At 39.1% G+C, this 24,518-nt stretch overlaps 1 protein-coding gene across 7 annotated transcripts in view; it reads right to left on the reverse strand.

Annotated features, from left to right (window-relative positions):
* Positions 1-24,518, reverse strand: part of TNRC6C (trinucleotide repeat containing adaptor 6C) — a 117,693-nt gene that overhangs the window by 56,038 nt on the left and 37,137 nt on the right. For all 7 annotated transcript variants that reach the window (XM_082202987.1, XM_082202988.1, XM_082202989.1 and 4 more), the window contains one exon: positions 8,485-8,817. In XM_082202987.1, coding sequence (XP_082059113.1) covers positions 8,485-8,817 — 333 coding nt within the window. The remainder of the gene's footprint in view (positions 1-8,484; positions 8,818-24,518) is intronic.

The following is a 24,518-nucleotide window of genomic DNA, read 5'->3' on the forward strand; positions in this document are numbered from 1 at the left end:
CATGTTTCATTTGCTGTTTACAATAAAAGTATTGGTACCGTACTTCAGTTTTCAAAACACTCTACTCTTTATTGTTAAACTCCTCAACATATTGTCTATCCTTTGAGACTTCAAAGCACATACATTTCAGTAATCCTTGAGTGACAACCAGGCGTAAAAAAATGGCACTCAGACTTTTTGAGGTGCTTGCAAATTGAGAATCTTTAGGTGCAAAATGCACCCTGCTAATTTCGAGCCCTGCTACAAATATATCAAATATGTATTTTAAATTTTTAAAAATACACTATGGTGTGTTCAAAGTACTATTTATGAGTTAGTTTCTAACAATTGCTAAATACTGAAAAACCAGACATTAGTTTATGAGGAAATAAAATTATTTCTGCCCTATTAACCAACATTTGTCTTCCTTTTCCATCCCAAAGGTGTCCTGAATTGAGCTATGGTTGTCAGGCATCCTATGGGGATGGGATGGGCATTTAAGAATATATTTCACTCCAGAATGTATATCTGGAAAGAGTTATCCTCTGCACTTGTAGCTACTTGGTTGTCCTTTAAACATGGTAGACTTCAAAGGTATTTCAAATGTGTTCCAAACTATTCCAATTACTCACAGACATACTAGATAGAGAGATCAGCTGTTGGCAGGATCTTGCCAATGTTGGAAGACTGCCAAGCACCTGGTAGCCAAGCACCTACAAATTTAAGTCTGGCATTTAAAACCATGACAAAGGCAACCCCAAAATGTGATGCTGGCCCTAGGAATTAAAACCACTTTTCCAGTCTTGCACCCAACCACCTCTATGCCACTAAGTAATGGGTGCAGCAATTACTAATGCTGTTTTCCATTTTTTTCCTTTGTTGCTTTTATATCCTGACTTTCTTCCATCATAGAACCAAAGGTGGTGTACATGTAGTTTATTACAGATTATCAATTTAAAGCTATTCTTTTCTTCAAGCCCTGCAGAAAATATTTTTCTTTTTGCAAAAAGAGTGTTACAACTCTCCAGTTATATTACTTTCTCAGATGTCTGGATTTTTTTTTAGGCAAGTATCAAGCAGAAAATAAAAGCAGTGTTATCTTTCTGGTGCAAGTTACAATTGCAATAATCTTCTAAGCACACAAAAATGGTAATTTTACTTTTTAATATAATTTTACACGGAAATATTGTGTACCACACAGAGGGTTTTTTTTTAAAAAAAATAAGACATTTATAAATGCATGTAAATAAATAAAATAATGTGGCCACTTCTAACAGAGTATCATAATGCTTAGGACAACATATATGTGTATATGTACCGGTAACTTGAAACAAACATGTGCATACATTTTAGGAGATACATTAAAATCAGCTTTCTGCTTAGAAATTCATCTATTTATCTGGAATTGTCATTTGAAATCCTAAACTTGTTTTACATGATAGGCACCTTCCTCTCCACAGCAAGTAAGTGTTATGTCACAAACATCCCAAAGGAAGATTAGGACTTCAAGTGGGACATAAGCAGCAGGAAGAGCAGGTCAACTTCCAACCCAGTCAAAACCGATTAGCCATGCTAAAAATATACAAAAACTCCATTGTAAGGCGGCAAAGGTTACTGATTACATAGTACACTTTTCACAGCCTCCCAAATGCCAAGTTTAGCCAACTACCAAAGTGATGCTCTTCTTCCTTAACCTCGAGACAAACATTTTAAGGCTCAGCTATTATTAGATGCAAAGGCCATGTCTCACACACTCCTGACTGTTCTGAACCCCTTTCTCCATGTAGCCAAACTTTCATGATATGATAGCCTTAAAGTATTCTCATTCAGTTTCCAATATACCCCACTGGGTAGTGGGTTAATTTGTCCACCCTCTTCCCTCTCCCCCATTGAGAAATAAAATTATATTAACACACATTTCAATGTTCAGCTCAGGGACAAAATCCTTTAAGCAAACTACTACTTAAATTTCATGTTTATATGATGATGAAAAGTGTACTAAGCACTTAATGGATTTTGGGAACATAATGTAGGAACATATTATAATACAAGAAACGTATTCTGGCAACCAGCGGATGATATCCAATATTAGTCATACTCAGAGTAGAACAACTGAAATCAATGGAATTATGTAACTTAAGCACCTTCATTTCAATGGGTCTACTCCAAATAAGGCTTAATTAGCTATCACTCAGAAATTTCTAAATACCAGGGGTCTGAATTTCAATAAGTATCATATAACAGGTACAGCAAGTGACAAGGTTTTAAAAAGGGATATTAACAAATATATCAGAACCTACAGAATTCTGGGGAAATTCTCCTTTCATTCTTTGTGAACCTTGGACTAAACTGCATTTATAGGAATATTTTTCATAGTTTTAGACCTCAAGATACTCAAGGCAATGCAATCGTTTGTAATTCAGTGAAGTCTGAATGTTTAAGCTAGCATCCAGTTTTAACAAGGTCTCATAAATTATGTGCAGAGGTGTATCTAAAATAGTGGTCACAGATATGTCACCCATCTTTAAGAAATTAAATAGCATGCACAAGTCTACTTCTCTTTAAATGCTAAGTTATTGTTTAGGCATTCACAAAAGTGGTTGTCCTTATATTTTGGAATGTGTGTAGCTTTCCACTTCCATACCTACCTTTAATTTTCACTCTAGTTTGAGAGTTTTCCAAAACACATCTGCTTTTCAAAGTCGTCAGCTATACTACATTAAACTATGTTCTTAATTAGCAAAATATGGAACAATAATGCTCAAAAATGGTCTGAATCCACTCAACAGTTCTACTGCTGAAGAAATGAAAGTAAAGCTGTCTGGATCAGAAATCACCTGGCAACCATATGTAAAGTGCTCTGATAGAGTAGGGTATAAATAGTTTAGCAATAATAATGTTTTAACAAATATGGCATTTATTTGCATACATATTTTATGTATTAGGTAACTGATTACTGCCCATGGAAATTTATGTTGTATCTTAACAATTTTATTATTCATTCAGTTTAAAGATATACTGGAAAGCATAAAACTCCTCCAGTTCCATTACTTCTCCTTCCTGTCATCTTTCCTTCAAGTGTACATTTGGTGCTAGCATTCTCGTTGGTTCTCCACTTACATATTTAGATTTCAACAGCATCAGCACTTAGAAAATCTATCCAAGGCCCTCTGCCAAAAGTGGAGTTCTCCAGACATTCAAACCTTTGATGTGCAACCAAGAAACTAAAATCATTTTGTTTTAAGATTTAGCAGAATGTGCTTCAAAACCATATGAAACCTGATGGCAGATTTATTTTCCTATCTTATTAAAGTATTTTACTGCTATTGTTTTCATATGTTCCCCACCCAGAAATATCAAGGATAGGCAGAATTAAAAAATCTAAATAAAGGACAAAGCAGAATCACACTGCTATAACTGAGAATGCATTCTAAACCCAGCCTATTTCAATCAAACCCCTAAGGTTGATGTATAACTCCACATGAACTAATCCACTAGGAAGAATAAAATAAAGCAATTTGCACAGAGGCTGCAGCATAACTGTCTTTCAAGAATAAACATATTAAAATACATAGGGTTGCACCCAAATGCTGCTGAGTGTGCCTTCACCTTCCTGTCCTGTCCTCTCCTCTATAGTCCCCCACACCCCCAAAAAATCTGCTCCAGAGGGTTAGGGGGCAGGCCTCCAGAGCATATTTGAGAGTTCACAAAAGGCTGCAGTCCCATTGCACAAGTGCAGCTTCACTCGCACAGTACTGGATACAACACATGTATTTTCAATTAAAGATCTCATATTAGCTGGTAACAATTTGATGAAATGTTACAACCACACTAAAACCAGCATTTAAGGTCTAGGACTTCAGACCTTTGAGAAAAACAAACAAAGGAATGTTAAGAATTTAAGGAATGTTTCAGCATTCGGCATACCTAGAAAAGATTATTTTGCCAGCCTTAAGACTGCATGGCCAGGAAGCACAAAAACAGTACAAGAAGGCACAAGAGCTGGAGGGAAATGGGGTAAGACTTCAACTCCAATAAGAAGGATGTTGGCACTTTTTGCTAACAAGGATTCTTAAACTGCTACAAACAATAATCAAGTGCCAGCCAATTTTTCTATCACTGTTAAGCATATTAAGGCATACAAATGAAAGAAAAATGGGAATCTGGGCTCAATTAAACTCAAACCTCACCACGATTTAGCCCCTGAAACTGTGTTTTGGTTTTGACTTTACTGCTCAGGTTCCGTCCTGCTGTTCATGAATGCTTTCCTCCTCACGTCTAAAGAACCGCAGTCTGATCCCAATGAATGTGTTTCAGAGGACACAGAACTTTCAGCTAGACTTCAGCACTGCCCCCTCTGAGTCATAACCATTTAGATTGGGGAAAATGCAAAATAGTTTACTAATCACAATAATTAATAAAATGGATTTTTTTAAAAATACACCTGAAGCATTTATCCATTTGTTTTTGGATAAGGGATTGGAAAGATTTGCACTCAGTGTATCTTTAACTCCTTACGAAAGAATGCCTCCTTCCATTTACTTACTCCAAATAAGCCTTGCATTTCATTCATACTGCCTGGGTCAGCTTTGGTAGACCACTTTTAGCCTCATCTTTTCTCAGGCTATTATTGAGAAGGAATATATTCTGAGATCCACAAGTAATTCTTCTCAGCTATGATATAAGCTGGCCTAAAGCCCATTAACTCTCACAGGCCTAGCTCATCCTGCTACAATATCATATCATGCATTTATAGCAGAAAAGGTTGCCACCTCTCATGGTTTCTTAAAGTAACAGCTGCTGAGTTTTTCAGCTGACTTAAACAAACGATAACTTCAAACTCAGATTTTGAGAAATAAATTGTGTCAACATTCTGTATAAATTATTTTATTCAAACCAATACAGAGATAGAGTGGCTCACTGCCACTTATGCTCCAGCCCTAGCTCAGCCCATTTCATCAACCACACTTTCTCAGTATATAAAGAAACGAAGTGGGCTCCACAGCACTAGAAAGGGCCTTCAAGAGCAGTTGTATCTCACCATTCCATAATGAAACTACGGCCTTGACAGGATCACCTGTTCTATACACTGAAAACCCCCCACAGCAGTTAGGAATCTATCAGATTCCATCAGTCTCCAGCAGGTGGACCATCCTAACTGGTTCCCCACCCTTGCAAGGGAGAATTGTCATTGCAAGTCCAAGTCTCACAAAGAAGTGGTCTGACCATGATAATGGAGAGATATTCACCATCCTTTATTTCCAGACCACCCTCTCCTCACATGAAGTGAAGACTAAATCAAGATTATGCCCTGTTCTGTGCCTTGGACCAATGATTATCTGAAACAGGCCTATGGTTGCCCTGAACTCCCAAGCTGAACATAAGGAATCCTCACCATGCATACTGAAGTCACCCAAACCACCTCTCTGGGTTCCTCCAACATGACAACCTCAGCCAGTTCAGTCAGGGAGGCTGTTGAATAACAAGACTATCAATGTCTACCAGCTATGATGACTGCATACTACCTCCACAATCAGAAACCATATGCCTTTGGATACCAGTTGGATAACACATTTTAAAGGCTGTAGAATATTAATTAACCAAAGGCTAGAGAAGATTTGGCAAAATTATAAAAGGAAGACTCAGAAGACCTAATGGTGTCAGACAATGATTGCAATGCATAAACAGCAGCTTCTTAGAAAGGGAAGAGGGCTATGTTCTTCCCGTTCCTCTACCTCAATCTGGAGGTAGGTCCACGTAGGTCCTGCTTGCAAACTTCACAAATGGCTTACCACTGTTAGAATAGGAAGTATTTAGAGCAAAGGACTAAATGGCCTTTTGGTCAGATACAACAGGGCTCATCTTGCACAGAAAGCCCCAGTTCAATACCTGGCATGTTCAGGTACAGTGGTGCCCCGCAAGACGAATGCCTCGCAATACAAAAAACTCGCTAGACGAAAGTTTTTTCCGTTCGCGATTTGCCTCGCAAGACGAATTTCCCCTATGGGCTTGCTTCGCAAGACGAAAACGTCTCGCGACTTTTTTTCTTTGACTAAAAACAAAGACATGTTTTGTTTATAAAGTTAATTTATTTTCCCTTAAATTTTTGAACTGCTCTTTACAGTATGCGTGACTTTAAAGAGCAGTTAATAAACTGTTGTTGTACCAAATTTGGCTTTGTTTGGACTTTTTTTGACCATAGGAACGCATTAATTGATTTTCAATGCATTCCTATGGGATTTCGTGCTTCGCAAGACGAAAAATTCGCTAGACGACAAAAATTGCGGAACGAATTAATTTCGTCTTGCGGGGCACCACTGTATTGCTGAGAAAGAGACCAGTCTGAAACACTAGAAAGTCACTGCCGGTTGGAATAGACAAAGCAGAACCAGATGAAACAACGATTTGACTATGACTGCACACATACTATACCTTTCAAGCAACTCTGAAGCACATTCTTTCCCTTCAGAGAATTCTGGGCATTGTATTTTACTCCTCACATAGTTCTAATTCCCAGCAACACTTAACAAACTATACTGCCCAGAATTCTTGGAGGGCAGAAATGTGCTTCAAAGGTATAGTGTGTATGTAGCTTTGATGTAAGACAGCTTCATGCATTCATGGACAAATTCTGCAGACAGCTTTCCTCAAATTGGGTTGTGCAGGAGAACAGCTGGTAGTATGAAATGTTTGCATCATATCTACATATGTCATAAACTAAGAGTGGGGGACCTGTGACCCTCCAGATGTTGCTGAACTCCAGCTTTCCTCTGCCTCAGCTAGCCAATCATGGATGAGAGGAGTTGTAGCCCAACATCTGGATGGCCACAGGTTCCCCACCCCTTCCATAAACAGTCAAAATTTAAGATTTCTCAATAAGCAGTGAGCTGTAACTGCATTGGAATTGCTGGAAATAGGCAGGAGGGAGGCTGATATTTCTTGCTTGCCTGGATGTCCAGTTAACTCAAAGCAGAGATGAAACGCAGCAAGGAGAAACAGATGGGAGTGGATCCAAGCAAGTGGATAAGAAGCTGCTGCACAGAGGTTAGAGGAGCAAGGCAGATATTTGTGACTGAGCAGAAGATACAGAGAGTTTAGAAGGGATGTGTGATTTCAAACGTTTCTGAAGATTGGTTAATGAGAAATATTATGAAGCATTACTTGAATGCAGGGGTATAAATAATAAATTATTATTATTATTATTATTATGAGAACTGAAGATTTGAAAGGAATACCTGAAGTCAACCAAGCATGAAGCAAGATTAAATGTTGCGTTATGTTTTCCTATGTGGGCTACAAATAACTATGAAGAAAATTAATGTTGTTATTGTAACAGTGAATATTTTAAGATTATCCGCATTATGGCTACATCAGAACAAACCTTAAAATTATTCACATGTAACCTAGCATGAAGCCAAAGTCCATTGTGAAGGCAACATTGCCTCATGGCTTTTAGGACACTTATAGCTTCTGAACATTGTAGCAAGGATGCAGCTCTGACAAAACATAGTAAATCAATCTACCAATTAACAAAATAAAGTGAACAAGCAAGACTCTTCAAAGGTGTGTGCCTCCCTTTAAGTTACAGATTAACTGTAAGGCCTCCATATAGCATACACCTTAACTTATAGGATCTGCCTATTTCAGTACAAGTATATTCAAGCACAATATGTTTCAGTGTCTACTCAGAATGGGGTATCAAGGAAGCAAAAGCACCATAACAATTATTTAAGCCAAAATATACTTCAAGATGTACGGACTCAGAATGAGCTGAACAGCAATCATCACTTGGTCCATTCAAGATATACTAGCATCAGGCTGTGAAGGCTTTGCTTAAAGGAATGCACTCTTCCCATGGAGATCCACCTTCCATTTTGAGAGTTGTATTCCTTTTGTACACCATTTTTAGATATATATGATTTCACAAGGTTGCATCCAACTAAGTTCTAATAAGAGTAGACCCACTGAAATTGACAGACATGGGTTTAGTAATTTCAGTGGGTTTACCCTCAGTAGAACTTAGCTGAAAACAACCACTGTCTCAATTAATTAGTCCTAGCTGTTGCCTGTAGGAAAGCTTTTACAATTACAAGCTGCTTCTTGCTAACTTGGTTTCAAGACTTTTAGTTAATTACATTTATATTCTAACCTCTCATGGAAGCATGCATGGGCAATGTTCTCAACTAGAGTATGGTAAGCAGAGATCAGCAGTGTTGAAACAGGCAACATTTGGTACAGAAACAGCATGTGACTACTGCTTTATAAGCTACCAACATGGCTTTATAGGAGTGTTGCTGAAGAATTAAGTCTCATTTCTACACTCCTCGCACATACTTTCTAGGTGAATGTACTCCTGCGACCAGAGAACAGAACAAAGTCTTCCCCTCTAAATGACCACTATGTTCTGAACGGGAGAAAGGCAATTCTGAGTTAAAGGTTAACTATTTAATTGAGAATCTGAACAGGTTCTCTGCATGCAATGCATTTCCCAGCATAAATCCTTACCTGTTGGGGTCTGAGTTTTACTGGGGTGGTGATGTCCACCTGCTCCTGGCTGTGGAGGAGGACTTGCTCCTGCTTGTCCAGTACCTTGCGCTGGGCTCGTGCTGATCAGAGTTCCAGTAGGCAGAGGCTGGCCTCTTTTTAAGAGCTGCTTCTGTTCTTGTTGGCGGAAGCGTGGAGGCACCTCACGAGGCAGGTATCGGGATGCAGCTGGCTGCTGCCCATTGGCAGATGCACGCTTGCCATTGCTATTGTTAGCAATAGTGCTGGTGGAAGTACTGGTACTGGTACCGGCAGGTTGGGGCTGGCTTAAACTGGTCTTAATAGGTTCTGGCACTGTTGAAAATGAAAGATCAAGAACACATTTATCAGGCGAAAGAATTAAACAACATTCTTTTTAAAACACAGCTTAATTGAAAGTAGATCTCAGTCCACCTTTGTACATTTGTTTTAAATAGAAACTAAGTAGTTTCCCCCAAAGTATGTGTTATGGAAAACCAACACATTGTACATTTAAATGCAATCATTTTTCTAAAAAAATATTTATTGGCAACATCGACCGATTATGAAGTATGAAGGGATTGTAAGTGATGTGCATTTAAATAATTTTAGAAACAGGTCCCTAATCCATTATCATGTTCCCTAATCATGGCTCCACAACTAAAAAGGCCCTGTCTCATATGCGCATCTGCTTTCTGCATATGAAGGAATGCAAGGAAAGGCTTCAAATGCTGATTTAAGTGGAAGGCCAGGCACATATAAGATGAGGCAGATTATTGAGAGATTCAGAAGTCAAAACCAGTACTTTGCATTGGACCTGGAAACAAATCAATAACCATCACAAATGAAATAATATATGTCCTGTATTATATGCATTTTGAACCAACTGAGGTTTCTGAGCACTCACACAGAACACCTTATGTTACGATGGCTTAGAAAAACTTCATACAGCATAGTAACAGTTCATGCAGATAAAAGTCAGCAAATCATAGTTTGGTATAGTTTACACACTAGGTCACAAATGTTCAGGCAGGCCTAGGTACCAAGTTGTTAAAATAATCTCAATATCTTCTTAACAAATCACAATGAAGACTCAATTTGTGCCTTCTCATAAATGTCAAACTTCACCTCTTATCTTGTAAATCAGCTGCTGTTACATAGGTACAAAAAGAGATGCCATTCCTTCATACCCTGCTTCTCTGAACAATTACAGAATAAAAATGAGCTTAAGTATTCTACAAAATTCACAGCAGCCCTTGTGTTTTACATTCTTTTCAACTTCATTTGTAAAGCTCAAAGTCAATGTGCTGCACTACATATACAGTACATTTAACACAGCCCAGGAATGTATACTCTGGGAATACAGATGAAATACTGACTTTGTTTAAACCTCTGCAGCTGCTCAAAACTAGAAACATTTCCTGGGTTTTTAATTGGAATGAAACCAAAGCTAGATCCCCATTGTAGTAACATTATCCAAGAACAATGAAGTATCAAACAGAGAAATGCTTGTACTGTATTAATCCCCAGCCCACCACCCCACCCCCTGTAACCTGCTAAGGTCAATATCTAGAGATAGAGGAAATCACAAAGTAATTGATAGGAAAGTATAACATGACTTTTTTTATCCACAACTGTACCATTAACCAGCTGATGCAGCAGTATTTGCTGCCAGAGTCCGGCTCCTGGAAAATTTTAAGCAATGTGATCCTATTAAAGCAGAATGTGTGTGGGTGTTTACTAAAAGGACTTTGGGGAGGAAATTAGCCAGTTTTACTACATTAATTACATTGCCAAATACAAAGTTTTGTACCATTTAAATACAGTGGTACCTCGGGTTAAGTACTTAATTCATTCCGGAGGTCCGTTCTTAACCTGAAACTGTTCTTAACCTGAAGTACCACTTTAGATAATGGGGCCTCCTGCTGCCACCGTGCTGCCAGAGCACAATTTCTGTTCTCATCCTGAAGAAAAGTTCTTAACCAAAGGTACTATTTCTGGGTTAGCAGAGTCTGTAACCTGAAGCGTATGTAACCCGAAGTACCACTGTACAGACATCTTAATAAATCTTCTCAGAATTTTCTATTTCCTACCTAATCTGATCTATTAGAAATCAGTTTCTTTTTAAAAGTTACAGCTAAGAACGTTACCCAGAGATAGTAGTCCAAAATGTTAGTGCAAATTTGATGTGCAATTTCGCTCTGTTGCCATCTCACCTTTTCTACAACACTTCTTTCCCCCCCATTTTTAATTTCCAGTATGCTCATCCTGTACCACAGGGGTGTAGAACCTGTGGCCCTCCAGATGTTGCTGGAATACAGTTCCCACCATCCCTGACCACTAGGCATGCTGACTAGGGCTAACAGGAGTTGGAGTTGAGCTGGAATAGCTCAGCTGGTAGAGCATGAGACTCTTGATCTCAGGGTCATGGGTTGAAGCCCCACAATGGGCAAAAAAGATTACTGCAGTGCAGGAGGTTGGACGAGATGACCCTTGTGGTCCCTTCCAACTCTACAGTTCTATGACTCTATGATTCTATAAAATATGGAGGGCCACAGATTCCCCACTACTGTTGTACAGGAAACCATAATATGATGGAGATCAAGTGTGTGCTGTTGACAGCTAGGCTCTCAAGCTGCAAATTCTAATAGTTTCCACTTTGTGGTCCCAAAAGCCCACCTGGCTTAACTAGCTTAAATCCTTTGTGGGTTGCACTGTCAGTATCTGTCAGTCAGGCACAGAAGGAGCTGCCCTTTCATGTGCATGCATGTGTGTGTACACACACACACCAAACCAAAGTTTTTTCATATTAATATATGTTTGGTCAAAATCTCTCACATTCTGACAGGATAGTCTGCATTTGGGAATTTCAGATTTCCCAGTGTTTCCAGTGTACACCCTTCCTGGCTTTAATAAAATCAAAAAGGGTGACCAACATGATAAGATTGCATTGAATGTGAAATGCTGCCATGGTGGCTTAAACCACAATTCAAAAAAATCTATCCATTCTTTAGGACTGCACCCCTATGCGCACCTCCCCGAGAGTAAGTCCCACTGAACTCAGTGAGGCTTACACAAGAGTAGACATGCCTACAACTGCACATGCAAGTCTGCACTATTTTCTCCTTCGTTCAACCATTTGCCACATAATGAACACATCCAGTTATTCTACAACTATTATGCATTAAACCATTACATTACCATTGTACGCTCCCAGGCTTTTACTCCCCAATTACTTCCAAACAAAAATAAACCTTTCCCTTGTACAATTTCTCAGGTTACAATCTTCTCTTTGGTGAAAGCCATTTGTTCACAGGAGACAGCACTTCTTTAGGCTTTGAAACAGAAGACATTGCATGTATCAATTTCACACACAGTGAAAGGCTAGTGTTTATACAGGGAAGATATTAGAAATTGTAGATCTCTATGCAGGGTTTTGAGACAGGAAACCAAAATTGTAGGAGGACTAATTCAGAGGTGAATTCTGTACCATCATGCTAAATCTTTGTTGTCTGGCTTTTCTTATTCAGACCTATTCACTTATTTATATCAGACACGTGCGCACATCCCAGTTATGATGTGTGCCTCAGACCTGCCCTCCAGATTTCTATCAAACATGTCACACATGCTAATCTTGCCTGAAGTAATGAGGCCAAACTCACTTGGTCTGCGCCTGATTCTCTGGCGCAGAGCAATTGGGAGTCTAGCAGTGAGGGGGTGCTCGTGACACAATGCAACTGGCAGCCCACATGAGTTATCAGAATGGCTGAAAGAGCACAGAGTGCCAGTCAAATAAAAACATGGCCTTGGGAAATCCACCCAAGCACTGATCTAAGGCAGACTTTGCAGAAGCTGCTGTTTGATTGTCCTGCAGGAGAAAATCTAGAAGCACTACTATGGTTAAGTAGAAAAGCACAATGACAACTGAGAAAAGCCAATGGGCTCCACAAAGAACCTAGATATGGTAAAGAATAAAAGCAATAACATGTTTTATTTGTACAGAGACAGCCTCAAAACAAATCAAAACAAAAAATTGCACAATGGAAAGGAAAATTAAATAGCAAATGGATTTGAAGGATAATATTAGAAGCTAAATGTTCCCTTTTAAATTAAGACAAAACTGAAGAATAAACAATTCGGCTTCTCATCAACGCTGTGCACATAGCTCCCATTAGTTTTTAAAAAGCAGAAAATGAAAGAGGCAGTCTTAAAAACTATTCAAGACAACCAATCCTCTGTTAATTCTCATTCAAAGGGTCAGTTTGGACATTATGCTAAAGAATTATATGCTTGGAGATATGACCCCAGAGTCCAGCAGTGACCAGGATCCCAAATTAGACGTTACAATGTCACTGGCTAAGGTTCCTGGATCTGAGCCTGGTGTTGATGGTCAGAAGACTACTGCACCCAAGGCCGACAAGCAAAAACCTGCTGAGCTAGTTCTCACAGTTTCAGGATCCCAAGAGCCAGGACTGTGGGGGATACCTTTCCCCAGATCTGAGGAAATAAATGCTTCCCACACCACCTCACCAGTCCACAGCACAGACAGCACACAAGGAGGGAGGCCATGAGGTGCAAGGTCTTTAGGTCAGAACTTGGCCCCTTTCAGAGACTCCAGTTTTCCAAAAGCAGATGGAACCTATGAGAAGGGGCTTAGAGGCAGAAGTTCAAAAGGCTTCAGTTCACTTCTAAGCCTTCCTGAAGCAAGTTGTTCACTAGGAGGTTTCCTTGGAACCGTAACAACAGACTCATCCTGCTCTGTGGGCTTCATCATGGGATCAGGACAAGATGGGACATATTGCTAAAACTCATGCTCATTTACATCCCATCCTCCTGTCTGGGGCAGCTATAAGGAGGAGAGCAGAAGTATTTGCTTCCAGTTTCAAATGAACCAAAGTTCCTTATTATTTGGGAACTTGAGGGAATTCTAGTTAGTGAAGAAGCCCGGATCATATACCAAGGGTTCATCCTGGCTTGTTTAAATTAATCATAGTTTTGACCAGGGCATTTTTTTAAACAGAACTCAGTTCCGGCACCTCACAGGTGAGTGCCATTGCCTTTATAAGAGAACAAGGGAGGTATTCATGATGAGTTCCAGCACCTCTTTTTCTAGAAAAACAGCAGTGGTTTAAACTAGCCATAGTTTCAATAACGACAGAACAGGGGAGGTGGGAGTACACAAGTCTGAGGCTCATTTGCTTAATCCAAAAAATAGTTTAGTCTTATGTTCAAAAAGGCACTGCACCTGCCTTTTAGACATGCTTCTCTATAAAGTAGATATGTGCCACTTCAAATACAGCTTAACCCACATTCAACACTTGCTTGATGATGTTACATGCTGATGGGCTTTTGCAGCAAAAGTCCTTCTGCTTTACAAAATATCTGATATGCCTTCAAAGTATTTTGTTTTGCTTAAATACATTTAGCAGCTTGGTGGTAGAATCTGCTACTGCAGGTGACCTTTAAGGAATACCCTTACAATGTATAGCATGAATTAAATTGACTGCAGTCCCTCAGGAAATGAATTTCAAGCCAGTCTTGTACAGGAGTATTGCTGCTTGGAAGGACAGGGCTTCTACTCATGAGATTCTGCACAGCCAGTAGTGAACTGCATTACGCAGCAAGTGAGGGAGGTCTTCCAATTTCCATAAGCTATTCTGCTTTTTAGAGGTCTAAACTGGTTAGTACTTACCTGTACCCAAAATTTCAATCTAAACATTCTCTCTTCTGATGAGCTGCCTAGCTGTGCTTGTGGGGGGGGGGGAGTTAAACCAGTAGCTGCTATAGTACTTTATTTGCCTTTTTGTAGAGGGCTTAGGAAATAAACACCAACAAGAAACCTTTTGAGGTAGCTATTTCAATTCCACATAGAAACATGGTTTGATACCACAGGAGGCTTGAGGAAGGGGCCCCATCAACTCAGCTCTCTGGAAATAACCTCTCCCACCAGACCACCCCAATGATTCTTGCAAGATGCTATTTAGTTTACCAAGGTCATCATTAGCTATGTGAATGTATTGGGGGGGGAGTGTACTCTCCAAAACATTGCCCAGATTTGGGAGGGGTGGGACTTGCTCTCCTGGATTATATGCATTTGGCAAAAGATTTTTTGTTTTTGTTTTTTTGAGATAGTAAACTTTTCCTGGCATAGGTTCAAATTAGATAATATTACAAGTTTGCATTGTCTACTTAGAAATCAAACTCAAATTAGCTCAGTTTTTTCTTGCCTGGTTGGTGGAAGTCTGCCAATGCTGAAGGTATTTATATTGCAGGATTCAACCAACAAAGAAGAAAGAGGTTGTGCCCAACAGTTTGAGCGAGTCTCCTCCCACAAGACAAACTCTTGCAAAGTAGCTCACTTGTTGAGCCCTAGGCCCAAATGAGCAGCAAAGGACAACCCCAAAACGGTCAAATAAAAATTGTGACACACACACCACCACCCCATGTCACAGAAAGCACTCTAACACAGAGCTGTTCTTCTTCCAGTCTGATAACTGAAAGAGAACTGAGCAGGAAGTTATGAACATGGACAGTAAGGATTTGGCATGTGCCAAAAATCTAGCCTAGCTTGAGAGATATTCCAAATGAGCTAAGCTATACACAGGTACAGAAACCCAATGTGTGATTGCACAGAGGGACCATGAAAAAGAAAGATGCCAGTTGATCTTTACTAATTTTCTTAATATGGTCTCAGATAATTGCAAAGTGGTAAAATGAATCAGAGTGGAAACAGAAGTGTTCCTTGTTTATTTCTGCAAGTGATCTATAAATTGTGTTTCACTGGCCCAACAATAGTGTCATTGACACTTCAATTTAGAGCCTTTATTATTAAGGCTCTTGAAGGATTCAGTGTTATACAGGCAACACTAGCACATCAGATCTCTACATGTGTATCCAACTCTATGGAAAGGAACATGTTTCTTTTTCAGCCAAAGGGTAATAGACTGTCTTTAACAGTGTAATAATTATAACTTTTTCCCTAGCCATATGAAACAGAAGCTAATGAGTTGGAATGGAAAGGAATTCAATGTCAATACATCTTTTAAATCTGGATCTTCTGAAACACTGATAGCAGTTGAACTTGTGTGTTTTTTCTGTGCTACTTTGCTTCTGGTGCGCTATTGCAAAGACGTATTTGATGGAGAAGCAAATTCCAAAAAGGTTTCTAACCTATTAAACAATGAGATATGTAATAAACAAAAATCCTACATTTCAACCTTAAGACTAGATTGTGCCTTTCTTTAAGAGCCTCTTAAAGGGCACGAGCAGTAGAGTTTTAAAATATGCAAATGTATTTAAATATAATCAATCAGTTAAAAGCTATAAAATGATTTAAAAAACTAATCAGTTGACAGCACTAGTTAGAAATAAGAAGGTAATCAGTCTACTAACTTAGAATTAATGTCCTCAAAAATATTTATGAGAGCTGATATTTTTCAATAAACTATAAAAGGATTCTGAATGTATCCTCACACAAAAACAGCCCGCTTTCAGGTTCATTAAAAGGCAGGGAACCACTTAATAATAATAAAGTCTTTCTGCCAAAAATAAGGTTCACTTGATTATAGAATTTCGAAGAGAGGCATTCAGCTACATCACCAAGATAAAGTAAAACCTTAGACATCACAAATGGCTTGCTTCCAAATGATCCTGCTGCTTTGGGTATCAGGCATTTCAATGATTTGCATAAGGTATTTTAAAGCAACAAAGCATCAAGTTGTAACACATACTAAAATAAAATCCTTTACATGCAATTTTATAACAGCCCTCACCACCAGCTAAGTAGCCGTGGAGATTTCCTACAGCATTGTGGGAAAGTGCCTGCTGCTTTGAGTGAATGCATTAGCTTTGCTAAAGCTTTCTTTACTGTGTAGCAGATCCAGTGACTGACTCATAAACTGTCAATTGTTAGAGAGCACCTTTCTTGATCTAAGCGGTACATTTGGGAAGGGAGGGCTTTCTTCTGAATGCACAAACACTCTCACACATATATCTAGCAAACTTTATAGAATGATACAACACGGCATGGCAGCGGCTGTGGTCAGTGGAGGCTGACTAGAACACTAGAATGCTGTGCACCACACAGTTAATCAGCCCCAAGGGCCAATCTGCCAATCCACAAAAAGATCTTGCCCCTTACACAAGAGGCTGCCTGTCTACCCTTTCACCTGAAGGTAATATATTGCCGTTGCTGTTGTCATTTAAACAGCTCCTTGAGATACAGAAAAGAAATCTAGTCTAGTGTCATCATGATGCCATTGAGAAGATCAGCCCACTTTTGAGCACTGCATTGTTCATTTCTAAATGACAGGATTTCATGCACTATTTTGGTTTCTAAACAACATTCAAGAACTGCAGACTACTTCATTTTCAAAATAAACAGAGCAGGAGATAACTCCGATACAAAGAGAGCTCAAACGTGGATTTTAAGAGACAAAACCAATACTACCTTGTGTTTTTATGATAGATATCTATTTGTAATACAGCACAAACGCTTTCCACATTCTAAACAAATTGCTTGCTGCTAATAATCACACCATACTTAATGGTATCTAACTTCCTAATCCAATTTTAGAGAAACAAATCCAATAATTACTTACATATGCTTTTTAATGATTACAATCTCAGAGGAATCCCAACTCTACACAAAAGCATTAAGAAATTGTATATGGATTTTATTAATGCAATGAATGGGATCAGTCACCCAGATTTCAATTACTACAAAAGCTTTTAAGCACATTTCTACAACAGAAGGAAGGAATGCATACAGAAGTGACAAAAACTGCTTAATCCCCATAGTGTTTGTTGATTTCTCACTGTTTTAGACTTCCAGTATCATCAGATCAAATTCTGTACTATGCTCTCTTCCACTCCTAAAATAAAGGAACCCAACCCCCTCCAAGCACACACAAAAACCCCTTGCATTTCTTCATCGGCAGGAGGAAAGAGAGGTGCAACACAAGAGAGTATTCTGGAATAGGAACAGTTAAACCCAGCAATGCATTCTTGGCCACTGCTGTGACAGGATTTATTTACAGCTTCCATTAAACACAGCAGCTCCATTACAAAGTGCTGTATGTGAGAAGAATTTTTGATTATACAATGCAAGTGCCGTACTGCATAAAACATAGCATGCCAACGTATTTCCCCCCCCCCACCCGTAATTGGTTTGGGTCATTGTTTGATGGGTTTATGAATTCATTACAGGAAACAGATGGATCCCATAAATCAGAGCTATTCATCCAGCCAATCAAATGGGCAATACCCCCCATCTCCTCCTCCCTCCCCCCCCCCGTTCTTAATGAAGCCACTTCCTTCGTGTCCAAAACTGTGTATGGTGTATAGAGAAAGAAGTTGTTAAAGCAACCTCAAAACAGGAACAGGAAACAGGAAACACCCTTTAAATAAAACCAATAAGGTAATCACACCCACAAAGAGGTACCCCCATTGAAGCCAGATACAAAGAAAAGAACTTACCCAGTTCAGCTGAAACACAGGAACTAAAGCAGAAAGGGTAAAATGTTCTGCTTTTTAGTAAGTTCTGTTCTTAAGGGCAAGAAAACAGTTTTATAATGGAAATGCTTATTTTGCCCCCCATTCCACTTTCAGATGGTGAATTTTTATTCAGAAAATTACTTCCTTTGTCTACTAAACTCTCAAGTTTGACAACAGTGACATCTGCTGGTAAAAGTGAAGGTATCACAAATGTTACATAAGTAATGTTTCATATGTAGGTAGTTCTCTGCTATGTCTGTCTACACACAGAAAATTCCAAATCATGTGTAAAATGAAGTTTTACACTAAGTGGTGCTTTTTTAAAAAAATGAACAAGGTTTGTAATTTTCCCTCAACCCTGCTGCTTTAAGGATTTTAGTTACAATCTTCACATCTCTTTCTCTAAAATAGCACCACTGAAAGACAATAAGGCTGTTCTGATTTATAGATTCAAGATTAACACTCCAGTCCTAAGCATATAGGATGCCGACAATTCCACTGGTTTCAAAAGGAACTTATTGCCACATAAGAGTGCACAGAGATTTAGAAGATGATATCAACCAAACTCACTTAGATATAGACAGGATACTAAGATCATTTTGATATAAGCATCTAGGTTTGCTTGCTGTTGCTTATGTTCCATATTCTATTAGGATGTGGGGGTGGGGGCAGAGGTGGGGGGAGACCAAACATCCCAGACTTTCCATTTAGATTGTGGCCTTTACAAGTTTTACATTACAAAAGTAACCTTACACATGACATAAGACATAAAATCCAGCAAAAAATTATACTGGCAAATGGACTTTTAAATGTTTTCAAACAAGATTTTACTAAAAAGTACTCTTTGGGGTTTGGTAAATTTACAAAAAGATACTTAAATTCATGTATTTACTTATTCATGAGGAAGAATTCCAAATGCCACATTTACACGTCTGTTTTTAGCCCTTGTGCTCAACTGTGACAAGCTCTTGTATGGGTAAACATTTTCAACGAATTAGTTCAGTTATGCAATTTGCCATTCTCATGTCCACCTGGGGTGAGTAGAGGGTGCTCCCTGATGAACATTCATGTTTTAACCAGCACCTACAGAGGCCAGAGAGACAAATATCCTAACAAAGTACTACTGGTGAAGATTTTAGCATAACTCCTAAGAGGCATGCTCTCTTTCCTACATAAGGATTTGTATGCAGAATGTCTTTTCAGTTCAGTTCCACTCACAGATTCACAGTCTTTTCTATCTGTGGGTCTTAAATCAGAGGGACAACACATCAGTTTAGCCTGTTCTCATCTGAATACCTTTTTAATGGGCCTCAAGGTGTGAAGCATAATTTATTCTGAAAGCGCACACCAAGACATATGATCATCAAATGAAGTTGGTAGATAACTACCCATCCTAAATGGCTATTATAAAACAGTGAAATTTATTTGCCATCTATTCAGCAGCTTTTGATTCAGACAAATTAATTCCTAATTTTTGTGCTAGAGAAGCTGCTTGAAAATATGTCATCCAGAAAGAATTTAAAACCATCAGTGGGATACCAACGTTTTATGAGGAAGCCATGGTAACTTATAGGTTCTACAATGAATGAGTCACAAATCACATTTTTCAGAGGGAGCATTTCCTATCACTCAGTACAAATTACACATTTTCACTTGAATCTGACTTGCTTATCCTTCCTCAAGCATATAAATACAAGTACACTAAGAATAGCATTTAATGTGTTGCACTTTAATTTTGAGAGCTTCAAACATTCTGCTTTTACGTATACTTTTCTACATTAACAGCCTCTCTTAAAACTGGGCTTTTAAAAATCCATTATTTCTGCATCTCTTCGGGATCCCTGGAGATGCTGCTATCATACCATCTATATTGAATCTTGGTAGAACATATGGAACCAGGGTTGCTATCTGGAAACAGAACTTATCTATTTCTTTCTTTGTTAACTAGCTTAGCTGTCCTGATACTATGTTTCCTATTGCCTCATCAATAACCGTCCTTATGGAAAATGGGTACCTATCCTTAACACACCCCTTCAGAATGCTGATGTACAGGAATAGACAGACTCTAAGCAAAGCACTGAGAGGGCCAGGAAAACTGGTTATATAGACCAACCCATGTCTGTGTGAGTCAAAAGTTATTTAGCTCCTTTCCTTGCAATAGTGAATTTGGCAGAGGCCTCCTCTTAAGCACCTCAGATGGCGTCTAGACTACAGTTTGCTCCACTTTGATCTTCCATATTGAATCATTTATTGCAGAAAAATGAGTGCAGAAACTGGTAAAAATGCAGTGATAAAATTAGAGCTGAGGTTCCCCAATACTGAATAAGATGTAAGGCCCACCCACAGGCAAAGGTGAGTTCCAGTAGGAGGCGTCATCCTTATCAGGTATGTCTCCTAGCAGCATCAGGCAAACTGCAAAACTAGAAGCCATTCTGACAACTTTGCCCCAAAGCAGGTTAGTAGCACTGGTTTCTTCAGTAAAGGTTGGAAAGCTGCCTTTTTAAGGCAAAGTGAGGCAGCCATTCCCATCCTTCCCACCCTCCTGAACCAGTGTCCCAGTGGTAGCAAAGCCTGATTATTGTTGGCCTTGATGCCTGTGCTGCACCCCTTAGCTGCCCCTGCTGCCAGACAGTGGTTGCCAGAGCAAGGCAGCAATATGCCGCTAGCCTCCCAACACTGCTTTTTCCCCAAATGCTGTGTGGGTGGGGCAGCAGCAAGGTACCCCAGAACAGCTGTAGAAACGAAGTTGGTCCAGTGTTCCCACCATGGTAAGTTGTAATGAAGCTACAGCTGAAGGCCAGCTCCACAGTGCTGCCCACTTAAGTCTTCAGGTACAGTGGATAATCTATGTTGATTCAATAATCAACATAATAATAATCTATGTTGAAGCAAGGCTCAACTACCAGTAACAGCGACTTTTGTATGTGGAATTGTGGGCTGGAAGTCAACCTCAATCAGTAAAGATTCTGATTTCATCTGTAGACATTTTGCTATCTGCGCTAACTTACACAATTAGTTGTCTGCATTCCCCAAGCATCTTCTCTTGGGGTGGGTTACAAGTGGGTTACTCTTGAGTGGGTTACAAGTAAAAAAAACATCCAAGGAACTAAACCAAGACCATCACTCCCAACCCTACATTCTGTCTATAAGCTGGGTCTAAATAACCCCAGCAAGCTGTAACAAATTGTGTATCTGAACAGGAAACAAATGCATCACAAAATACTCATTTCAGCTGAAACCTACCAAGCATAATTTTGCTATAGCGGCAGCAAAATAGGAATAAAAAGTAGTAACTGAAAGTATCACCATAATGGCAATATTTTAAAAAATGTTTCATTTGTAATTTAAAAATAGTAAATGTGATTGGTCCTAGCTCAAGCCAAGTATTATTCCAGTCTTCTGCTATATCACTTGAACTGCATCAGCTTCCTTGTACAGCAGCAGTCTGTAGTGCCACAGCGGGGGCAGAGGGCACCCAAGTGCTGTTGTATTCATTGCCAAGATCAGCATTCTGCTCTGCCATCAGCAGAGCAATCATCTGTGTCAGTGGGCATGCAACTGGAATTGAGTTTATTCAAAGAGATATAAAAGGCCAGAGATCTAAGCCAAGCAAAAGGTAATAACACAATGGTGGCATCTTTGACACTCCTGTCACAACACCTCATTCCAGGCCAGCACAAATAATAATTCCAACATGATCCTGCCATGTAGACTTGACGGGTTAGAACCAAAGCTGGCCCAGTTCCACAGGTATGATGATATCATACAAATATTAAGTCTCAAACTTTTCAGCACCACTTCAGAAGCAACACAAAAAGATTAGGCTTCTCAGCATCAAGGTGTCTGGTACATTTTTCAGTCTCAAACTCTAAGGGACACATTCTATGGTGAAGCCAAACATGAAGATAGCAATAAAATCAAAGATCAGTCAAAATAGGTACTTTGCTATATTTCACTTCACATTTTCTTTCTGGCAATTCTTTTCTTATTTCCAATACATACACACTATCTGCTCCTAAAATTACAGGATTGTCTTTTAAATGTTTTTAATTCAAAGAACAGTGAATTTCCATAATACCCATACAAACTCATAATCTCATGGTTGTGGGTTCAAGCCTCACATTGGACAATAGATTCCTGCATTGCAGAGGGTTGGACTAGATGATCCTTGTGGTCCCTCTACAATTCTATGATTCTATGAAACTGCTCTAAATCTAACAGTCTAGGTATGGAGAAAGAAGGGAGCTTTCTGTGAAGCAGTCAGGTTCCAAGATTGCTCCATGTTTACCATCTGCTGTGAGAATCATGTGATTGGAAAGGACCTCAAAGATCATCTAGCCCAGGGATGGGAAACTTTCAGACCTCCAGAAGTTTTTGAACTCCCAACTTCAATTGGCCAGACAACATCGCCAATGATCAAGCACGATGGAAGTTGTAGTCCACTAGTTGTGGGGTAGGTCTTTGCTAAGAAATTATTATTATTTGGCCACCCACACCTTGTGGGCATATTAGCCAAGCTTTTGACTTCAGTATCATCATCACTATTATTATTTCCTATTACTAATCACAGTGAATATTATTAAATATTTCTATTCTCCACCCCCTCATTCACTCCTGCTGCTGGCAATCTACCCCACTACATGAGATGGTCTCTTCTGTGACTCCAATGAACTTTAGTTTTCCCTCTTTGCTAACTATCTACCTCTCAAATGACTTCTGTACTTGTATCATTTCACTATCATTTATGCATAGCTTTATCCTGATGCCGCTTGCCTGTGCCTAGTATTCAAGCCTTTTATAATATTATTAAAAACCCCTCAAACATTTTCAAAATTTTGATGGAAGTCCCAGGGCAGACCCTGGTTTTTTTAAATCTATTTTTTGGGGGGGAAACCAAATTTAAAGCTATCTAGTCCTAGAACTACCCATCTGAACTTTGGCAGGGATTATCCCATCTGTTGGAGCTACCATGTCTCCAATGTTCAGACACCTATGTGAATATATGCATATATTTTTATATAGCCATTTGGTTTCATGACACTAGTCAATAAGATTTCCAGATCGCAATTTGGATTCCAAACGGGGTTGGAACGGGACCAAATCAGGCCAGACTGGATTTACACCTCAGGGCCACAAATTGGATTGGGGGATCCATGACCAGCCGTATAACCTATGCATGGTCAGAAGACTTCTCTTTTACAGAGATGCCCCCAATGTGGGAAATGGGGGAGCAATAGAGGAGGCAGAGGTGAGCCCAGTGCATTCAGCTCCATTCTCTATCCATGTTACATTAATACATAGATTATATAATTAAATTGTATTAATTTGGAATTAATTGGTATTTGTATAAACTGTATAGTTAGGGTAATATTGGTTAATATTGGAAAACTAATAAAAAGTATTTGGGGGAAAAGGATTACAGTGGTACCTCAGGTTACATACGCTTCAGGTTACAGACTCTGCTAACCCAGAAATAGTAAGAACTTTGCTTCGGGATGAGAACAGAAATTGTGCTCCGGCGATGTGGCAGCAGTGAGAGGCCCCATTAGCTAAAGTGGTGCTTCAGCTTAAGAACAGTTTCAGGTTAAGAATGGACCTCCGGAACGAATTAAGTACTTAACCCGAGGTACCACTGTATAGACAATAGAATACTCAAATACCGTTATAGCCTGCAGCTCATCTACTAAATAGATAACATGTATTGTTTCATGATGCTTCTGCCCTTTAAAAACTTCAAAATAATATGTTTCTAAATAACTCAGTAGCGTTAAGTTATAACAAGAGCTAAGGAGAGGGAGAGAGAAAAATTTAAAAGATGAAGAAGAAGTGGATAGGTAGGGAATAGACAGGAAACCATGTAAGGAGGGGAAGGGAAGTATATGAAAGGATGTATTCTTATTATTTCTTTTTGAATGTAATAGTTTATGTATTAATGCTGAATTGCAACAGAAAAGCAAATAAAAAATATTTACAGAAAAAAATGTTTTTAGACAGGAACATCTTCACATGTGTGTTACCCTTTTTTCTTAACATCAAAGAAGAATCTGTTAGGTTTGTTAATGCCCATAGTTCTTGCATGTTAGAACATGGTCCAGAACCATAAAATGTTTCCTTTGGCTGACTAATAAGGCCAGCATTCTCTGCTGGTTAGTACACTTTTCTTTTTTTAAAAAAACAAAAAACAGACATTCTAGTGCTCAATACTGAAAACTTGGAATGATACAGTATCAGGAGAGCTCTTCATTAATTCAGCTGAAGCCTAACAGAATTTTATGTCTGCAGGGCCATCATACATTAATGACATATATGGGAAGCAGCATTTAAATTATTCAGCAACACTAGGAATGCAGATCCAGCAGTTTTTAGATTTCTCAACTGCTGTATAAAAAAAACCCCTACCCTCTCTCGCTTGCTCATTCTCTCTCTCTCTCTCCCTCTCTCTCTCTCACACAATTCTGCAATCAATGAGTTGATGAAAACCAGCAGCACTCCTTTCAATTTGTTGCACACATAACAATGAACCCTTCTGTTTTTATTGCAGA

The sequence above is a fragment of the Podarcis vaucheri genome, assembly GCF_965113315.1.
Source record: "Podarcis vaucheri genome assembly, chromosome: 2".
NCBI classification, from domain to species: domain Eukaryota; kingdom Metazoa; phylum Chordata; class Lepidosauria; order Squamata; family Lacertidae; genus Podarcis; species Podarcis vaucheri.